The 18,897-nt window shown below is 40.4% G+C and overlaps 1 protein-coding gene across 1 annotated transcript in view; it reads left to right on the top strand.

Moving 5' to 3' along the window:
- The window catches only part of LOC124274005, a 64,239-nt gene extending 45,655 nt beyond the window's left edge, over positions 1-18,584 (top strand). Inside the window, exons 4-5 of the mRNA XM_046709337.1 lie at positions 17,703-18,032; positions 18,511-18,584. Coding sequence (XP_046565293.1) covers positions 17,703-18,032; positions 18,511-18,584 — 404 coding nt within the window. The remainder of the gene's footprint in view (positions 1-17,702; positions 18,033-18,510) is intronic.
- Positions 18,585-18,897: the final 313 nt, after the last annotated feature.

Genomic DNA, 18,897 nt, shown 5'->3' with positions numbered 1-18,897 from the left:
AATCTCTGTTAGAATAGCACGGGGAACCCAGGGGTGGGATATAAGTGCATAGTAAGTTGATATCTTTTGCAACTGAAAATAACTTTTTAGGCAGTTTCAAGAAGATCAAATTGTCAACTACTGGGGATAGTAAGGTGCACACTTTGCTTATAGAATGGTGGATACAAACATATACACCACCAGAAAGTTTTACTGCTGGGCAATAGAAAACGTCATAACCGTCCAACCAATTCATATTTGACATGTCGATAACAAACGTCTCAACAAGGCATATTATTTTGAATTTCCGAAGATGTAGTAAAAAATTCACAGTCGTTTATTTTGTCCCTCAAACCGTTAACGTTCCACACAAAAGGGAAAGAGTGGTATTGTCAGTCACGAGATCACTCTCGGAGTTAGTACTTGCGGTGTCATCGTCGATAGGTCCTTGTGAGATAATAACCAGGCCTTGGCCGCTGCCCTATGGGCGTGCCAAACGAGAAGGCGTCTTGCTTCTGTTGCGTGAGGATTCAGTCGCTGGTTACCGATTGCGTTGACGTGTTTGAATCTGACTACTTGTGGACTCACTGGAATCTTCACGATCTACCGTTATGAGTTTGCCGTCTTTAAAGTATCCGAATTTACCGGTTTCCTTAAGGGCTTGTAACTGTTTTCTCTGTCGTGTCGTCAGGTCGCTGGAAATTCCAAGTCCATTCTCCTTGAGGACTGGTCTCGATTTCAGAGCTCGGACCTTATCATCTGATAGGGCGAGTCTCACAATGATGGGACGTGGTTTAGTTGCTTGTTGACGTTTAGCGCCAAGGCGGTGTGCACGAATCACGTCAGACGATTGCCATGTCTTAAAAGTCAAGTATTGGTCAAATGTAGACAATACAGTTTCTTTACATGCCATCGACTTCTCACCGTCAACTTCCGGAATACCATGTAGGAGGATGTTGTCACGTCGACTAAATGCCACCAACTTCACCAAATGGTCATACGTTCGTCAATGTAGTCAACCTTTTCCGAAATGGCGTTAAAACCCTCATACATAGCCTCGCTAGTTTGTTTCAGGTTCTCTATATCCGACTTGATAAGGTTAACTGTTTTATAAAGTTTATCACACCTAGAAGAAATCGACTTCATATCTTCTTTCAACGATGTGATTTGATCACTCAGCTTGGACTTGTTGTCTCCTAATTTAGCCATAATGGAATCATGAACTTCTTCAAGAGTAAGGGGTCCCGGGTTTAACTCGACATCATTAGAGCACAATAAGATCTGTCTCACAACACTTGCTGGTTGCACGTTACCTTCGGCAAAACACATCTCACGTGCAATGCGGGGCTGGTTCATAGACAAAAGTGGGTCAATTTCAAATGATGCGACGTGACATGATGCACAGAAGAAAACAGTTTCTTTTGGCAGATAATGATCAAAATTCAGATTTTCGACATAACTGATCAAGGCGAATGACGCAGAGAGATGTATAGAACAGATAAAGGCACAGATGAGAAGTTTATACTGTACATCAGTCCCAGAAACGAATGGCGAGTACTCACTCTCTGTTTGCAGCGTCACTTGTCTTGTGCCTCTCGGGTGGGTGAATGAGCCGATCCTCGCTCTATAGACATCGATCGACACCATAATGGTAGTCAAAAGTGTTCCCTGTTCGTTCATGAAGATTGCCCGAGCAAAAAGAGATGTATATTTTCTGCAGTTTATTTTAAAAAATGGGGAAAATGCTCTCATTGATATGGATCGTGCTGTCATCACGAGGGGACGTAACTCTAGTCTTTGCACCTATGATGTTTTTTGTTATTTTGGGGGTGGGGGTGGGTGGGGGTGAGCTTTATATTGTTATATTGTAAAGAGTTTATCATAATTGGTAGGGGATAGAGAAGGGCGGGGGCGACACAGTGTCAACATGATAAATGTTTTGTAAATGTGCAGGAGGGTTTATTTGTCTGCAACCCAGTGAATGTCACCTATTGCTCTCATTCGATTTGAATCGTTTTGACATGAGTTGACCAAATTATAAACAAGATAATACAGGTAGATGAATCCATATATTGAACGAGTTTCAACTCCTACCCTGGAAACGAAAATGTTACGAAAGGTTAAATGGATACACGTGTCACCAATCAGCTTATCAAAACCTATGCGACGACGTCCAGCTGTAGCCTTTACTTTACTTGTATTCTCAATAGACCACCGATGGTGGTATAAGAGTACATACCACACACATCAATTATTACATACAGTCAAACTGGCGGCAGAGTATAACAATATATTGTAGAAAATCAGTTGTTGATATAACATGTCTTTTATCTAACTTTTGTTAGAAGAAAACTTGGCAGATAAGATGGATATTGATAGATATTTTGATGGCAGAACGAGTTTGAAATTGGCGGACCAAAATGTCGATTACATTGTTAATAAAGAAGTTGGAAATCCACAGAACTTTCCCCGTTGTTCGGCACATCAACTTCACCAAGCTCTCTATATATGGCTAGACCAGCGTTTAACTGCATACTATTTTCAGCTTTGATTACACGAACGTTTGACTGCATCCTTTTATATGCCTAGATTACACCATTGACTGTGGAATGGTTCTGTTACTACATTGAGGTACCAAGGTGCTTTACTGTCACGTGCGTCTCCTCTATTTTGGGTAGGAGCGATTTGGGTTCATGTAGGTGAAGACCTTCAGTTAATAGATTGCATCGTCTTTATTAATTCAAAGAAACTACAGCTGTATTTTGATCACCCTGAAATACAATAAAGTGACATAAACAGAAATGGTTGAGTTCCCATGCCTCATTTCTAATTCCTCTACATATAACCAAACAGCGAGAACTGATAATTATTATAGAATTGTCTACATACGGATCATTTATAGGTCACACACTTCAAAACTCTCTGAATGTGATGATGTATATGTAATAAACTGAGCTGCAAAAGAAACGCAAGTTCCAATTTGTTTGAAATCTAAGTGTAACTCACCATTCCATTAAGTAGGAATTGAACTGATGGCGTACAATATGGCGTCACAAAACCATCAACAATGAACCTAAAACATGAATATTACTCTTGGGTGACATATATTTCAATTCACACACTCACTCAGTGATTTTATTTTAGGATGATAGTTTGGATGTGGTTGATTGTGTTAGTGCTGGGCACTCATGGTGGAAATCACCATGAAAAGATACTCGTCATATTGCCTTATTTGTCATAGGTCCCTCCCTTTCATCTGGCACTTCCGACACATTTGTCACACAATATCATAATTCAAAGAAAACCATAGAAAAGAACCAGACATACTACACAATTTGTAAGCTTTTGGAAGCAGTACAAATCAAGAAGACAAGATCCGCCTCAACAGAGATGAAGGATAGTACATTCCCAATGCCTACCATCACTTGATAAAGTAATCAATACTATACTCTCCCAAAAAAGAAACGCATAAAGGAATTTCAACTGTATTTGTATGTTTATTTTGAAACCTCTTGTAGGCTTTATGAGTCAATGAAATATAGCGAAATTGCACACTGGGAATGCAGACTTATCCGTCTTTGGCACCAACTCGAGGAAAGTCAGTTTGAGTGTCACATGGAGACGTGCAGTGGTGCTGAAGTCAATACCTTGTGTGACCACCGTGGGCATCCAGAAATGCATGGCATCGCCTCGGCATCGAACGAATAAGTCTCAGAATCTCGTGTTGCCCAATCGCAGCCCACTCTGCCTGTAGTGCCTATGCGAGTTGCTTAAGTGTCTAGGGCTGAGGGTTACGGCGTCGCACCCGTCTGTCCAGGGCATCCCACAGATGTTCCATCTGGTTTAAATCCGGTGATCTTAAGGGTCAGGGGAGTACATTGATGGTCTGGTTCTGGAGGAAGTCTCTAGTGTGACGTGCTGTGTGGGGCCTGGCATTGTCCTGTTGAAACAACTCCCTCTGGCGATCAATCATTGGAAGGAGGTGTGGGCGTAGGATTTGTCACATTACCGTTGAGCTGTCAGGTTGCCCTGGATCATCACCAAATCACTTCTCCTACTGCAGGTAATCGATCCCCACATCATAACATTGCCCTGGCCGAATCTGTCCACATGGGGAATGCAAGTGTCGGCAAAACGTTCACGTCGACGTCTGTACACCCGCATTCTTCAATCGCGTCGTTCCAATAGAAATCGTGATTCATCACTCAACCAAATTCTACGCCAATTCGGTAGGTTCCAGGCCTGAACGTTGGTGCACCATTGAACTCGATGTCGACGATGTTGTTGTCGAAGCACAGGGCCAAAATAAGGTCTTCTGGCAAGTAAACCAGCTTCTCTCAACCTGTTCCTGACGGTCTGTGCAGAAAGCCTCCTCAATCCGGGTATTTGTCGAGCGGTACTGGCCTCCGTAGCTGTTCGATGACGCAAGTGATGTACCCGGATGTAACGATCCTGCGCCACAGTGGTCGCTCGAGGTCGCCCAATGCGAGGGGCATCTGCTACCGAATTCTGCCGGCGATATCTCCCCCAGAGCCGAAAAATGATGCTTTGGTGAACATTCATGCGTCGGGCAACTGCACGTTGAGACTGGTTAGCTTCAAGCAAACCAATGGCGATATCACGGTTGGCTTCACTTAGACGTGGGATTTTGCGTTCGTCAACAATAATCCAAATACAATGAATAATCGACAGACAGCGATTAACCTTTTATACCCAGGATTGAGACTATCTGATCCCCAACTTTCACGTGCATTGCTCGTGAATTGTGTATTCTGTGACACTACACGCCGAAATTGGAAATCATGCTGTTAAATACGGGTATTTTACGAATGGTGCGTTTTGTTGTGATGTTTCAAAACATAAACACCATAGGACTCATAAACAGAGCAAAACATTTTGTAAAATGAATCACGTTTTAATTCATTGCTACATGAAATTGCTATTTTCAAGATGCGTTTCTTTTTTTGGGAGACATAATTTCTTGTGTACATTATCTGTTTCAATTCAACTATGTACATCAACCCCATCCATTCTATATACATCCACCTGGCTTCCTATCAGTTCTAATTTAGTCCTTGTATATCACCCTTCTGGCTTCCAATCAACTTACTCAATCTCTTATACAAACGTTGTACATCAACCTCATTTATTGTATAAACAACTGATTCCCTATTTACTGTAATAACAACTCATGTATATATTCTCTCAATTTGTTACTCATGTATCACTTGCTTGACAACGACATTATAATCTATGTCGAAACGTCGCCTTCACAGAATAAAAGAAGTTGTATATCCATAATCATTGTCATACTCAACTTCTAAAATGCCCATCAAAGAAGTAATTCAATTGGTTGGTGTGATTAGGTTGGTTAAGACAATTCGAATCCAGTCATTTCATAAAATATGAAATTCCCTTAGTCACATCACAAAATTTACGTTTGCGTTATTTCACGAAATGACTATTACATAGGTGCAAATTGCATGCCAAAGGAAAGTCTACATTTGTATTAGATATTCTCTAAACGTCAAGTCATACAACGCCATTCATGGGCTAAAAACCATTTAAAACTATCCAGAAATTCTCGACTCTATCGCTTTCACGTTCGCTCTATCGCTTTCTCGCGCAATGATATCTCTTTCTCGTCTCGTGCTATCGCTTATACCACCATTGGTGGTCTATTGAGAATAAAAGTAAAGTAAAGAAAAGGCTACAGCTGGACGTCGTCGCATAGGTTTTGAAAAGCCGATTGGTAACACGTGTATCCAATTGACCTTTCGTAACATTTTCCAGGGTAGGACTTGAAACTCGTTCAATATATGAATTTATCTACCTGTATTATCTGGTGGTCATCTCATTTCAAAACGATTCAAATCGAATGAGAGCAATGGGTGACATTCACTGGGATGCAGACAAATAAACACATCTACAAAACATTTATCATGTTCACACTGGAGTGAGTCGCTCCCGTCCTTCTCTATCCCCTACCAATTATGATAAACTAAATTCCTTACAATTATAAAAGCCCCCACCCATCCCACACCAAAAGTCATAGGTGCAAAGACTAGTACCTACTACCTAGTAATTACTAGAAGAAACAAAATTACTCTTAACTACCAGGTGAACAAAAAGGCACCCTAAAATTCAGAATAAACCCTTTAAAGATCTCTATCCAGCCACACATTACAGTGTATGCTCGATTATCCAGACTCACTCACAATGTCAAGGCCAAACACCGCATGGTCCACAACCAAAAAGCCTCCCCAGCCCTACTTTTTTAACATTTAACCCCTTTTCATCTACTTACTGGACTCCTTATTAGCTTATCAGCAACAGTTTAACTGTTCTGCACAATAAATCACAAAATACCTTACACTACTTACATAGTTGAACTTATACGCAACGAACTTCCCAACCCTCTTACGTCCAACTTCTCAACTCCCAATGTAAACTAAATTTATACAGGTGTTTTATGATATAGTGCTTTATTCCCCAAGTAATAATTTTATTACGTTTTTGTTAAACACACCTACCACGTCGGTCGATGAATTGTGGCACCGTCTCAAGTCGATAGTTCGGATATGGGGACAGACAGACATATAGGTATGTACACAAGCCATTCTTGTAGAAGTATGGGAGACTATGGCACATACAATTCAGAACAATACCTTTTCACATAGTAGTAGAAATATACATGTTTGAAATATTCACACACAATTAGACCAGATGAAAGGCACAGGGTGTATAAAATTCTATCACTGATACAATGAAGTCCGACATCGAGAGAGAATACAATATAGGATTTTGGCAACGTTAAATCACACGGGAAGTTGGTTTGGTTGTTCTGTTGCTTAACACCGCACCCGGCGTTGTTCCAGCTATATGACGGAGGTCTGTAAATAATCGAGTCTGGCCCAGACAAGCCAGTGATCAACATCATGAACATTTATCTACGCAGTTAGGTTACGATGACATGTGTCAACCAAGTCAGCGAGCCTGACCACCCGATCCCGTTAGTCACCTTTTACGTGTGAGATGTAAACATGAGGTGGATGGTCCCTTTAAGTATTGCGATACTCGTGCATCACACACGTGACACGGTGAGTCAATCACATCTGAGTATTGTTAGCGGGTCGTCCGTGCTGCATGTGTGCACCAGTCTCGTCTTGTCTGCTGTCCTGTCCAGTCGTCGTGAATAAATGTTTTGTGTGGCGGCCGGCCGCCTTGATTGTTATCCCTTACATTTGGTGGGAGCGGTAAAGAAAATTGAAGTTACAACAGATTTAAACCTGTGTGAGTGAAAAACTGACTTTATTTGTTATTATCGTCGCAGTTTTTTGTTGAGTAGTGTGCCACCCGGAGTGAGGTCAGCATGACCTTCCCTGAAGGAGAGAATGCTGTTGGCTCCCAGAACGCTGACCAGTCGTATACTTTCGGAGGAGGTTTTAAAATGCCAGTTTATGACCCTAAGCAAATGACTTTTTCTGCATATATTGATAATATCTACTAAATAAAAGCCTGGGGATTTGGTTGGAGTTTAAGACAAAAACTTCGGGGGCTTGCACTTGTTTTACCCCCGGGTCATTGTGCTAGAGTGTTTGGTCTCTGCCCCACTGAATCAAAATCTGACTATGAAACTTTCAGAAGTATTTAATAAAAGAAATTGACAGAACTGTTGAATGTAAACAAAACTAGTGATTTTCATACTTTGCAACAAAAGGTTTCTGAAACCATTGATGAATTTGCGCATCGTTTTCTTTAAAAGCAGACGAGGCTTATCCTTCATTTGCTAAATCAAATAAGGAAGAACTATGTTCTCAGCGTTTCTATGATGGTCTGTATTCCAAATCTGTTAAGGATCATTTACAGGTCATTATTAGTCAGCAAGCAAAACTGCCCAAATTTGAAAGTCTTGTAGACATGACGCATTGCCTGAGTCCCAAAACAATTCTGATAATTCTGCAGTTTTGCGTATAAAGTGTTCGTTTTGCAAAAAAACTTGGTCATAAGGAGAAAAAGTGTCGTACTGAATTACACTTAGCCTCTAGTCAGGTGGGTACACATTTTGGTGTTATGTCAGTCCTCTGGGTCACGTGGTGCAGCGAGTTCCACTTAAACCGAACGCAGATTTGAGTAAGGTTACGCAGCGTCGCAAGCGTTTTGGTCCTCATGTAGATACGATTGTTGATGAACAAATGAAATAAATGGTGGTATAGTGGAAACTAGTACATCAACGTCTTTTCACCAATTGTTTTGGTTAAGAAGGCTAATAAAAGCTTAAGATTTTGTTTGGACCTGAGAAATTTGAATGATCAGTTGCTTGACGAACGTTTCCCTTTAATGACTCCTAATAAGGCACTGATGAGATTCTTGACATGAACTCTACTTATAATCAGATTGTTTTGGATGAAACTTCTAGGTCCTTGACTGCATTTGAGGCTTCGTCTGGTATCTGGCAGTTCTCGCGTATATGTTTTGGCTTAGAAACTGCTCCTTTAGCATTCCAACGTACTATGCATCTTGTCCTAAGTGGGTTGTCGAAAGATAACGTTTTGGTGTATCTGGACTATGTGTGTGTCCATTCGTCCACGGCCGATGAACATTTGTCAATGTTGCGTGAGGTGTTTGAGCGAATGACGTCTGTTGGTTTGACTTGAAAACCTTCCAAATGTCATTTCTTTATAGATACTATAGAATATCTTGATTTCTCAATTTCTTATGATGGAGTTGGTCCTGGTGTAAAAGGTATTGAGGCGGTTCGGAATTATCCGGTTCCTTGTACATGGGAGCAAGTGAGGTCATTTCTTGGTTTGGCTACATACTTTGTTAGATTTATTCCCAACTTTTCCGATCTCGTGTTGCCACTCAGTCGCATGGTAGAATATCGTACGTATGTTTGGCATGAAAGTGAGAAGTGTGCGTTTGACAGAGTTAAGGCTGTTAATACTAAGGCACCAGTGTGAGCACATCCTGACTTTAGTCCTAATGCTTCTGCATTTGTTGTTCAGACAAACGCCAGTAAAACGGGTTTATCAGGGGTACTTCTGCAGAATGATCATCCTATTTGTTATACTTAAAAAAATGTTGTCAAAAACTGAACGGAATTATTCCACTGTACATAGGGAAGCTTTGGCACTTATCTGGGTAGTACGGAGGTTTAGAGAATATATTTATGGTAGAAAGTTTGACATTTATTATGTCATCCAAATCTGATAAATGCGCGAGATGGTATTTAGAACTTTCAGATGATCAATTTGATGTGGAATATATACCTGGGAAAGATAACATTCCAAGTGACATTCTGTCAAGATTTCCCGTGGAAGAATTAGAGGAATTGCCTATCTGTGCTTTATCAACAGATAAACAGTATGCTGTTATCAAGCGTGCTCATGATCTTGCTCATTTTGGTGCAATACGTACATGGAATTTAGCAAGGATGACTGACAAGTTCGAGAATACGCCAGTCAGTGTTCAGCATGTATAGAAGGCCCTCGTGCTGTGCCCCAGAGTCCCATTGGTGTAACTCAGACAGCTTCAGCACCATGGCAAACTATCCACTGTGACTATGTCTGACCGCTTCCTACGTCATCGAAAAGTTATGAGTACTTGTTGACATCTTTGGATGATCTGACACGTATGGTGTTTGCGTTTCCCGTACGATCAGCTACCTCTGCATTAGCGATGTATGCGTTTGAAAAACTGTTTTCCATCTTTGGACCGCCACATACTTTACACACTGGTAATTGTTCAACTTTCATGTCCGCTGAAGTCAAGGATTTCATGGATCGTCCTCAAGCAAATCCAGTGGAAATGGCACATAGAACCTTGAAATCATCTATGGTGAAAGCTGCAGCCAGTGAAAAGAATTGGGACAAAGTGTTACCCGAAATCGTGTTGGCTCATAACTCATGTCCAAATATACTGAGTGAAAAAAGAAACTTCACAAAATGTAATTTGAAAAATAATGAATACTTTTTCTCTGATGATACATCTATGTATCCAAAATGGGATCCCTATCTTTCGACTCTAGAAAAACGTTAGCAAACCCCTCTCAAACCCATCCGTTCCTCGTGCAAATGACGTTAGTGCCAAATCAGGTTTTGCACGTGCAGTCGATAACATGATCTTCGCATCAAAGTTTTCTTCATATGCACGTGTTTGCATTGGCCTCAAGAATCGAAAAAACACTTTTAAACCACAGTTCTAACAGTACTTGAAATGCCACGATTGTCAAATGTGCAACGTGAACGTGCTGTTGGCATGTTGCAAGCAGAAAGATCAGTTATTGACGTAGCAAGAGCAATGGGATGCAGCCATCATACTGTGTATGACTTGCGAGATCGTCTACAACAAACTGGCACAACTTCTGATCGCCCAAGGTCGGGTCGTCCACATGTGACGTCACGAGCAGAAGACCGTCAATACACGAACCAGGGCTGAGATGTTTAGAGGTCGACTGTCCTCACAGACCATTTGAAATCGGTTGCGGGCTACCAATCTCCATTCTCGACGTCCATATCGTGGGCCAATATTGACGTCAACGTCAACGTCATCAACGTCAATGTCTGCTGTGGGCCCAACGTCACCTCCGATGGACCCAGAGAGACTGGAATCGAGTCATCTTTAGCGATGAATCCAGAGTTACCCTCAGATTCGCGGACGGCAGGCATAGAGTCTGGAGACGACGCCGTGAACAGTATGCCGAATGTTGTGTACAGGAAGTCGAAAGATTCGGGGGCGGAAGTTGCATGGTGTGGGGTGCTTTCTGTGGGAACAACCGTTCCCGACTTCTGCTCATCGTTGGAAAGCTCACAGCTGCTGCTTACCCCGACCAGGTGCTCACCCCTGAACTCGTTCCTTTCATGGTGGCTCATAGCCCAGGTTTACAGTTCCAGCATGATAATGCTCGGCCGCATACCGCGATGTTCACACGAAATTTCCTTCAAAACGCTGGAATGGACTCGCCATCGAGGTCCCCTGACCTTAATCCAATAGAGCACGTTTGGGATGCACTTGGGAGAAGGCTTCGTGGTCTTAAGAACCAACCTCAGAATTTGCAGGAACTTGGCGCTGCCTTGCAAAAGCAATGGCGCAGAACTGAGAAATTTCGCATTTTTATTCTTGGGACTTGACATTCTGTATACACATGTTTTGGAACGGCGGTGTAGCCTAATGGAACTGATTATGGCACTGTCAGTGTATCGAGTACATCATACAGATCTCAGCAATGAAATAATACCAATTTAACCATCTTACCATCTCTTGTTCTTTTATAGTGCCCTGATGGAAGAATGTGAAGTTTCTTTTTTGACTCAGTATAGAACAACTGGAGTATCACCTTATTTCGCCATGTTTGGCAGATCAAGTGACGTGTTGTCTCTAGAGCAGTGTTCCTTCTGGAGGGAAGGAAGTACCAGATATGAGTTGTCTGTGGGAACTGTGTTCAAATAAACATGCACATACACGACGTAGAAATATTTTGGTCAGTAAAGATCTTGTAATCTTAAATCCCACTGAGGCGAGGTGGATGGTCCCTTTAAGTATTGCAGATACTCGTGCATCACACACGTGACACGGTGAGCCAATCACGTCTGAGTGTTGTTAGCGGGTCGTCCATGCTGCATGTGTGCATCAGTCTCGTCTTGTCTTCTGTCCTATCCAGTCGTCGTGAATAAATGTTTTGTGTGGCTGCCGGCCAACTCGATTGTTATCCCTACAACGACAAGCATGAGTTGCTGAAGATCTAACCCGGATCTTCACGGGTAACATGGGGAGTAGGCACATATGTAGCTTTAGCCCAAGGTGAATGAAGAAACTCGGAAAGAGAAAGGGATATACGTACATTTGAAACAACAGTGATAAGATAACAAGGGAAAACAGTGATAAGGGGGCAAGCCAGTTGTTCATTATTGCTAAATTGGTAGGGTGGATGGACAAATCGAAGCCAGGAATTGTTAATCCAGGCATAAATGATGAGATAACAATGGTGGCATTTAACAAGGGAAATGACAATAAAAAAATGTAAGCCAGGATTTATTCCAAGCCTAATTAGTGATGTAACAATAATGATTGTTATCTTTTTTACAGACATTTTAAAAGCACTCATTTATTTCAACGAAAACCCAATCGGTTTCTGGAGTTATTGTTGGCTTATTGTTTGGACAAGTTAAAGGATTAATTACAAAAATGCCACAGAATTTGAAAACATGCATGTTCGTTTTGTTTCTATACGACTAAAACAAAAGGCGATACAGCCTTTTGTTGGATTAAATCATATGCAGGCAAGACGTCATGTGCAGACAGCTCAAGATTATGGGAAGTATCGCTTTCTCGAAGCTTTCTTGCTGTATCGCTTTCTCGCTTTCTTCTATCTCGCTATTCTCGCTTTCTCCCTCTATCGTTTTTGCTCCTTTATTGCTTTCTCGCTTTCTCGCTTTCTATCTCTACTTTCTCGCTCTATAGCTTTCTCTTTCGCTCTATCGCTTTCTCATCTATCGCTTTCTCTATCGCTTTCTCGCTTCTCTCGAGTTATCGCTTTCTCGTGCACAATGATATCGCTTTCTCGTCTCGTGATATCGCTTTCTCGACTCCGAATTTTAAGGTGAGAAAGCGATGGCACTGTTCAGCCACCATAGTTTAGTACATACGATATCAGTAACCAATCTGTATGCAATAAAGTGAAAACAGAAATGTAGGCCCAGTTATTTTTCTGTCTATAGAAACTTTTGTAAATGGGCCCATATTTTGAAAAAAATATGTAAAATTAAAAATATTAGCATCTAAAAATGTGTTTACTGTAGTTAAGCAACAGAACGAAAAACGACCTCACAAACAAAACTGTAGGCATCAAAGTAATCAGAAATGTGGGCCCACTTTTTAAAATTTATTTCGAGTGGGCCCACCTTTTAGAATTAGACTGGTTAAATATACTCGTCTTATCTTTTAAAAATTACATTTGAAAAACATTGTAAGTGATAAAAAACGAAGACATGCGTAAAGATTGTATTCATTCAAAACAAAAAGACGTTGCATTTTATTTTACCCAAACATGTGCAATGCCCAGAGCAGCTGTCACTTGCTGAGTGACAGCAGTAGCAATTATATATATATCGTCTCATGTGTTTCAGTTTTTTCGGTGAAATCATTCACTTATCGTCATTGATAAAAATGCAGTTTAATCGAAATTCTGTTTTAATTTGAAAGCAACAAAGAGTCAACCGTCTGTCGTGATAAGATTATCATTATAATTGAGTGTAATTGTATTGATGGGAAGTTTAACATATTTCACGCCGAAGCTGACAAGACTCTTCACCCATATATACACGTTCAGTTAACGCAATATTCTCGAAACCCTTCCACGTCCCATTATGATTACGACACGATAATATTGCCGTAGAAAGCTCCAAGTAGAAATTCGGTGATTAGCATATGACGCCTATCGATGACATCAAATGTCAAACTGTCAACCAATGACGTGAACCGTTCCACGAAAGGATTACACACACGAATATTAATGACTTCATGACCAAGTTTCGCGGCACAAGTACTGGTGTCGTTTGCTATTGTTTTACTGTGTAGTAACTATTTCATGCATTTTGTATCAACAAGTGAAACTTAGATTGTATTTATGAGTATTGATTTCGTCAGATATCTGTCATATCTTGTCGACAACGTTTCAAATGTTGTTTAGTTTCGAATGTGGGCCCACATTCGCATGTCCCATGTAGTGAGAGAGAGTAACTTCCCTTGAACCACGGATAATGGGGTTTCGCATAATAGAGTGGGTACGGCTTGAACGATGCCACTGATTTCGTATGTTTTGCATTATTTCCAGTTGGTACTGTGTACAGGAGTCAGTGAGCAATCTTGGGGGTGGGTGGGTTTGTTGGGGTTGTGGGTTATTTTTCCTTACTTAGGTATTGATATACACTTGCATCATTGTATTTATGGAGTTATATTGACTGTTGTGGAGGATCTCGCCTTGACAAACACTACCAAACCAGGTGTCGTTCAAGTCCCAAAGAACGTCGGTATCCCTCATAATTACATTGTCAAACGAGTGAAGAGTTACTGAACTATGGGGAATTCCTTAATTTCCAAACATGATAAAACTTATCTTCCCTTTTCGACGGTTCCATCATATGGCATTTGAGAAAAATAATGTGACGAATCACCAACACGAACCATTACATGTGTAGTTACATACGGGCGGTTATGTAACATTGTGGTTATAGCGTTTGCTTGTGACCCTGAGGACACGTGTGAAGCCCATTTCCGGTGTCGCACGCTGCGATATTGCTAGAGTAGTGCTAAAAGCGCCATAAAACTAAATTCACTCACTCACTCGTTGTCGTTACATAGATTGCTCTATTTACCAAAATATATCACACAGCTAGAAACTGCCGTGTGTGCCATCGTGAAATGAAACTGCATCGCCTCAAGAGGTAATTCCCTTCTTTGCAGGCTCATCTAGTCCCCTTAACATCCAAACACTCACCAACAGTTCACATCACGTTCATATTAAACAATTTCTTCTATCACCCAAGTCAGAGTTTCATTTTAGTTCCATTTTTACTTGTGGTACATTTTGTCGCGTTTGCAAAACCAAGGGACGTAACCCCAAATGATGCTTGGGACGGATGACGTCGGTACTTGGGACTATGTAGTCTGAATGGATTGTTTTGTTAAGATTCATGTAGCTGAAGTTATGTTTGTATCAACAAATATAACTACAATCCTAAGATGAACGGAAAGGTCGATGTGTACAGGATCTTGTTTACTTTATTCTTCCATACATGCTAAAAACTTGAAACTTGGAGCCAATGCAAGGACGTAAAGATGAGTCATTAATTCTGCAAGGATTCTGGAAACTAAAACAGTCAACCTGAATCTGTTTAGTTCATTAGTATCGGTACATGTTTACCTTTTTAGTTAACACCGGGTGTCATCGGTTGTACACACTTACCCATTTTGTAAAAAGACCTGGTGTTTTCACCGACCTTCACTCGAAACAAAATCGGTTTCTGTGGAAAGTCAAGTTTTCCTATGTACATCATAAATTCAAAGATCGGTTTCTTGTGGAAAGTCAAATACATCAGTCTTGTCTCTTACATAATATAACCCCAAACTGGAATATCATTTTATATTCACAAATGACATGGATGTTATTGTCGTAAATCCAAATGTTGCAACCTGGGATTTACCCTCTAGTCGGTGAGAATCTTCGGGTGTGATGTCACCCTGAGGATTCAATATCAGTTGAATCATCCTGTACTTTGTTATCATAAGTTTTCTGTGATTTAAAATACAAGCGTACATATTACATCACACTATATTACATAACATCAATAAGCATATGTTTACAGGTACATTACTATCTGTAATAATGCATACATCATGTGCTCATACCATTAGAAGTACATGACACATGACAATAATACAATATATGCAACAATAAGCAAACACATCACTTATGCATAAAGAACGAAATAGATTATAACCTGCGTACCCTGTGAGTGACACGTTAGTGTTGTTACCGGCGGTCAACCCTCCTCATACTACAGGACTGTGATACCTGAGCCAAGCAAATATAACACATGAAAATATATATATATGTCACGTGATTGAGAATAGTTCAGACACAACAATTAACTTGTACAATACACATATCTACAAGGAAAGGTTTACTTTATTGTGTGATTTATATATAATATGCATAATCCAATCACACTGATAATACAAAGTTATATATAAAATCATCACTCATACACACATTATTGCATAAGAGTATTAATTACACTATCAAATACTGTACTGAAAATGCTTACTAATGATACTTATTTATGTCATTTATTCATTAATAAAAGCATATAGCAATAGTGTTCTATAATTACTAACCTTGGAAGTAGCTTATTTAGTATGTTGATTTGCTGTGCACATCAAGTATGTGACAAGTGCTGAGCACATCAGGTGAGGGTGACAAGTGCTGTGTGAGTGAAAATGGCTGATGACCTATGATTTAAAATAAGTCAATCCCAATCAACCAGGTGATCATTACAAATCACATACCTGACAGAGAGGAGTAACTTAATTACCCTATGACCTTGTAATGGAATGATCCAAAGCAATCAGAGACCTGCATTAAGCACTTAAAACACTATTTGGCGACAACTGCTCATTGTGAACACAATGAACCTCTATTGAACCCAAAACATCACAGATGTATATACATTTTGATAAAAAATAACGCAACACATGAAGTTAATGTAAGCTTTTATTTCACCCTGTTACATATGATACACAATAAGTGCAATGTAGGAAGGAGAACCAAGTTCTATGGATATTCAACTTCTTTATTGCAATGCGTGCGACGATTTGGTGTAGGTACTAACACCGTTATCAAGCAAGTTGTAACATGGAGAATATATACATGTCTGCATAACTGCAATTGACAAGGTTGATATCCATTGGATTACTAATTAGTGATTTGAGCAGAGTAGGTTGATGTCCAGAGTGATAGTGATTAAAACAATATGCAGAATGAGTTTATACAGTAGATGAGTTGATGTACACTGAGATGGTAATGGTGAGTTGAGGAGGGTAGGTGGATGTACACATTGATTGGTTGTTTTTACAATACACAAAAGGGAGCATAGAAACCAATTGGACGAGGTATGGGCGGATTACTGGTGATCTTTAATTAGGTGGTGATAGGCTGAGGAGATAAAATAACCTTGATCATGGTGGGCTGGAAGGGTTGGATTTTTATGTTTTCGAGAAGTTTCCTAATCTTGTAGTCTGATCGGTTAGTTTCTAGGATGTGGATGTTGTCCAAAAGTTGGGGATGAGTTGCTGGTCTTCTTAAATGCCTCTCAAAGAAGTGCAATGTAGGATGTTGATTAATACCCACCTTCGACTGACAATATCTAAATACTAAAGAATAATGCAAGGCAAGATCAGAAGTGTCAAGCTCTTATTTAACAATAGAATTGTGCATGTGTAATGGACAACCATGATGTGTTTGTCCACGACACCTATTATGTCATAGCTGAACTCACAATTTGTTATTACAGATTTCCAACAGCCGTACATCGCTGCACCAGACACAGCTCACGTGGACAGGAGTGTGACGTTGTCCTGCTACAGTGCCTACAAGTATCGTGGTGATGATGTAAACGCGTCCATTAATTGGACGAGGAACAGTTTGCCGCTAGACGAAAGCTCTGAATACAGCATAACACAGAGTCATTACTGGGCCCGGTGGCTCAAGGTACCAGGCCGCATCTACAGAAGTACCCTCACTGTCAGTGACGTGAACACAGTGAAGGGAGATAACTTCCAGTGTCAGGTTGTGATAGGACCGAGAGCAGTGTCAGGATGGAGTGAAGTGTATGTACTGGTTAAACAATGTAAGTGAATGATTTTGAAATTCGGACGTACGAAGTATTAAAACATGTATTTGGCGTATAAGTTATAACATGGATATGGCAATTAAATAGTTATGATAAAACCGCCCATTCACAAGGAAGTGACCTGAATTGTTCTCTCCTGTACTGTCACCACAAAGAGGAAAATGTTGAGTTGCCCTGAAAAGTTTGGTATTCATTGATATTTGAAAAGTATGTCGAATGTGTAACATTGTACCGATGCACAACATACAGACATCTCCAGTTTTCACGGGAGCAAGGCAATGTAGATAATATGTTATACTTGTGTTATTTCAGCTGGGTCTTATGAAAACTACACAGTAGTTCGTGAAGGACACAGTTGTTTGATTACTTTGAAGATGCCGTGGAATAAGTATTTCAAAGTGATGGGCCCTGGAAATAAAAGACTCTTTGAAGTAGACACTCCTCGGGTACACTCTGATAAGGTCTACATCTGGAATTCCTACCGAACGAGAGTCAATATAACGAAGATAACAAGGTCAGTTGATGCAGTCATCCTCCAGTTCTCGCTTCACAATGCAACATCAGAGGATGCGGGAAGATACCACTGTTCCACATGGAGTGATGGCCCCATTCCCAATTGTCAGCACATGTTGTATGTACAAGGTAGGTACACTAGTTCAAAAGCATCACCAGTGACGTATATTTATGTGATATAACATGTTGACAGTTTACAGTGTCATCTCAGTAATATAGTATCGGAGGTCTTGTTGATAATCTCTGTGCTTCTGTTCAGCAGTCGTTATTCGAGGTTGTCCAACAGAATATTCCTGTCCATCATTCACTTGCTTGTTTGGTTTACAGGCTTCCGTGTCACGGCTATAGTATTGATGTCAAGCAAACATAGATCCAGTTTAGGCATATCTTATGAATGACGGCTGCTACCGGTAGGGCAGGACATGCTTACACTTCTTTGTGAACACCTGGTGTCATCACTGATTTTCAGAGGTCCGTTCATACAACTTTCGGAGCTATTTTCCCTTTACACTAAACTGAATGTCTTTCTGAAGATAGTCAGGACACGATATTTATTTGGCGTTATGATCGTATTGAGCAATTTAATTTGATATCATGTTTTATTAAGGAAAACCCGCTCACTCATACATCAGCGTCGTTGTCAACACCACCATCATGGGTATCATCGTGGACAAGTTGTGAAGTGGATTTACAATCTGGGTGCCGTTGTACAAAACGATCTTAGCGCTAAGGTGACCGTAACTCCCATACCCTAACATAGACTTAAGGTAGCCTTAGGGCTAAGGTTGTTTTGTACAACGGCAACCAGGATTGTAAGCATGATGAAATACATGAGTGTTTTTAAAAAGTCTGTAAAAAGGATAACAATCATTATTGTTACATCACTTTAGACTAATTAGGCTTGGATATATTCCAGGCTTACATTTCTTTACTGTCATTTCCCTTGTTAAATGTCACCATCGTTATCTCATCAGTCATGCCGGGATTAACAATC

This window comes from Haliotis rubra, unplaced genomic scaffold (assembly GCF_003918875.1).
Source record: "Haliotis rubra isolate DU_JTF1 unplaced genomic scaffold, ASM391887v1 Scf187, whole genome shotgun sequence".
Classification (NCBI taxonomy): Eukaryota; Metazoa; Mollusca; class Gastropoda; order Lepetellida; family Haliotidae; genus Haliotis; species Haliotis rubra.
The sequence above is the reverse complement of the archived record's forward strand: the minus strand, read 5'-3'. Positions and strand labels throughout refer to the sequence as shown.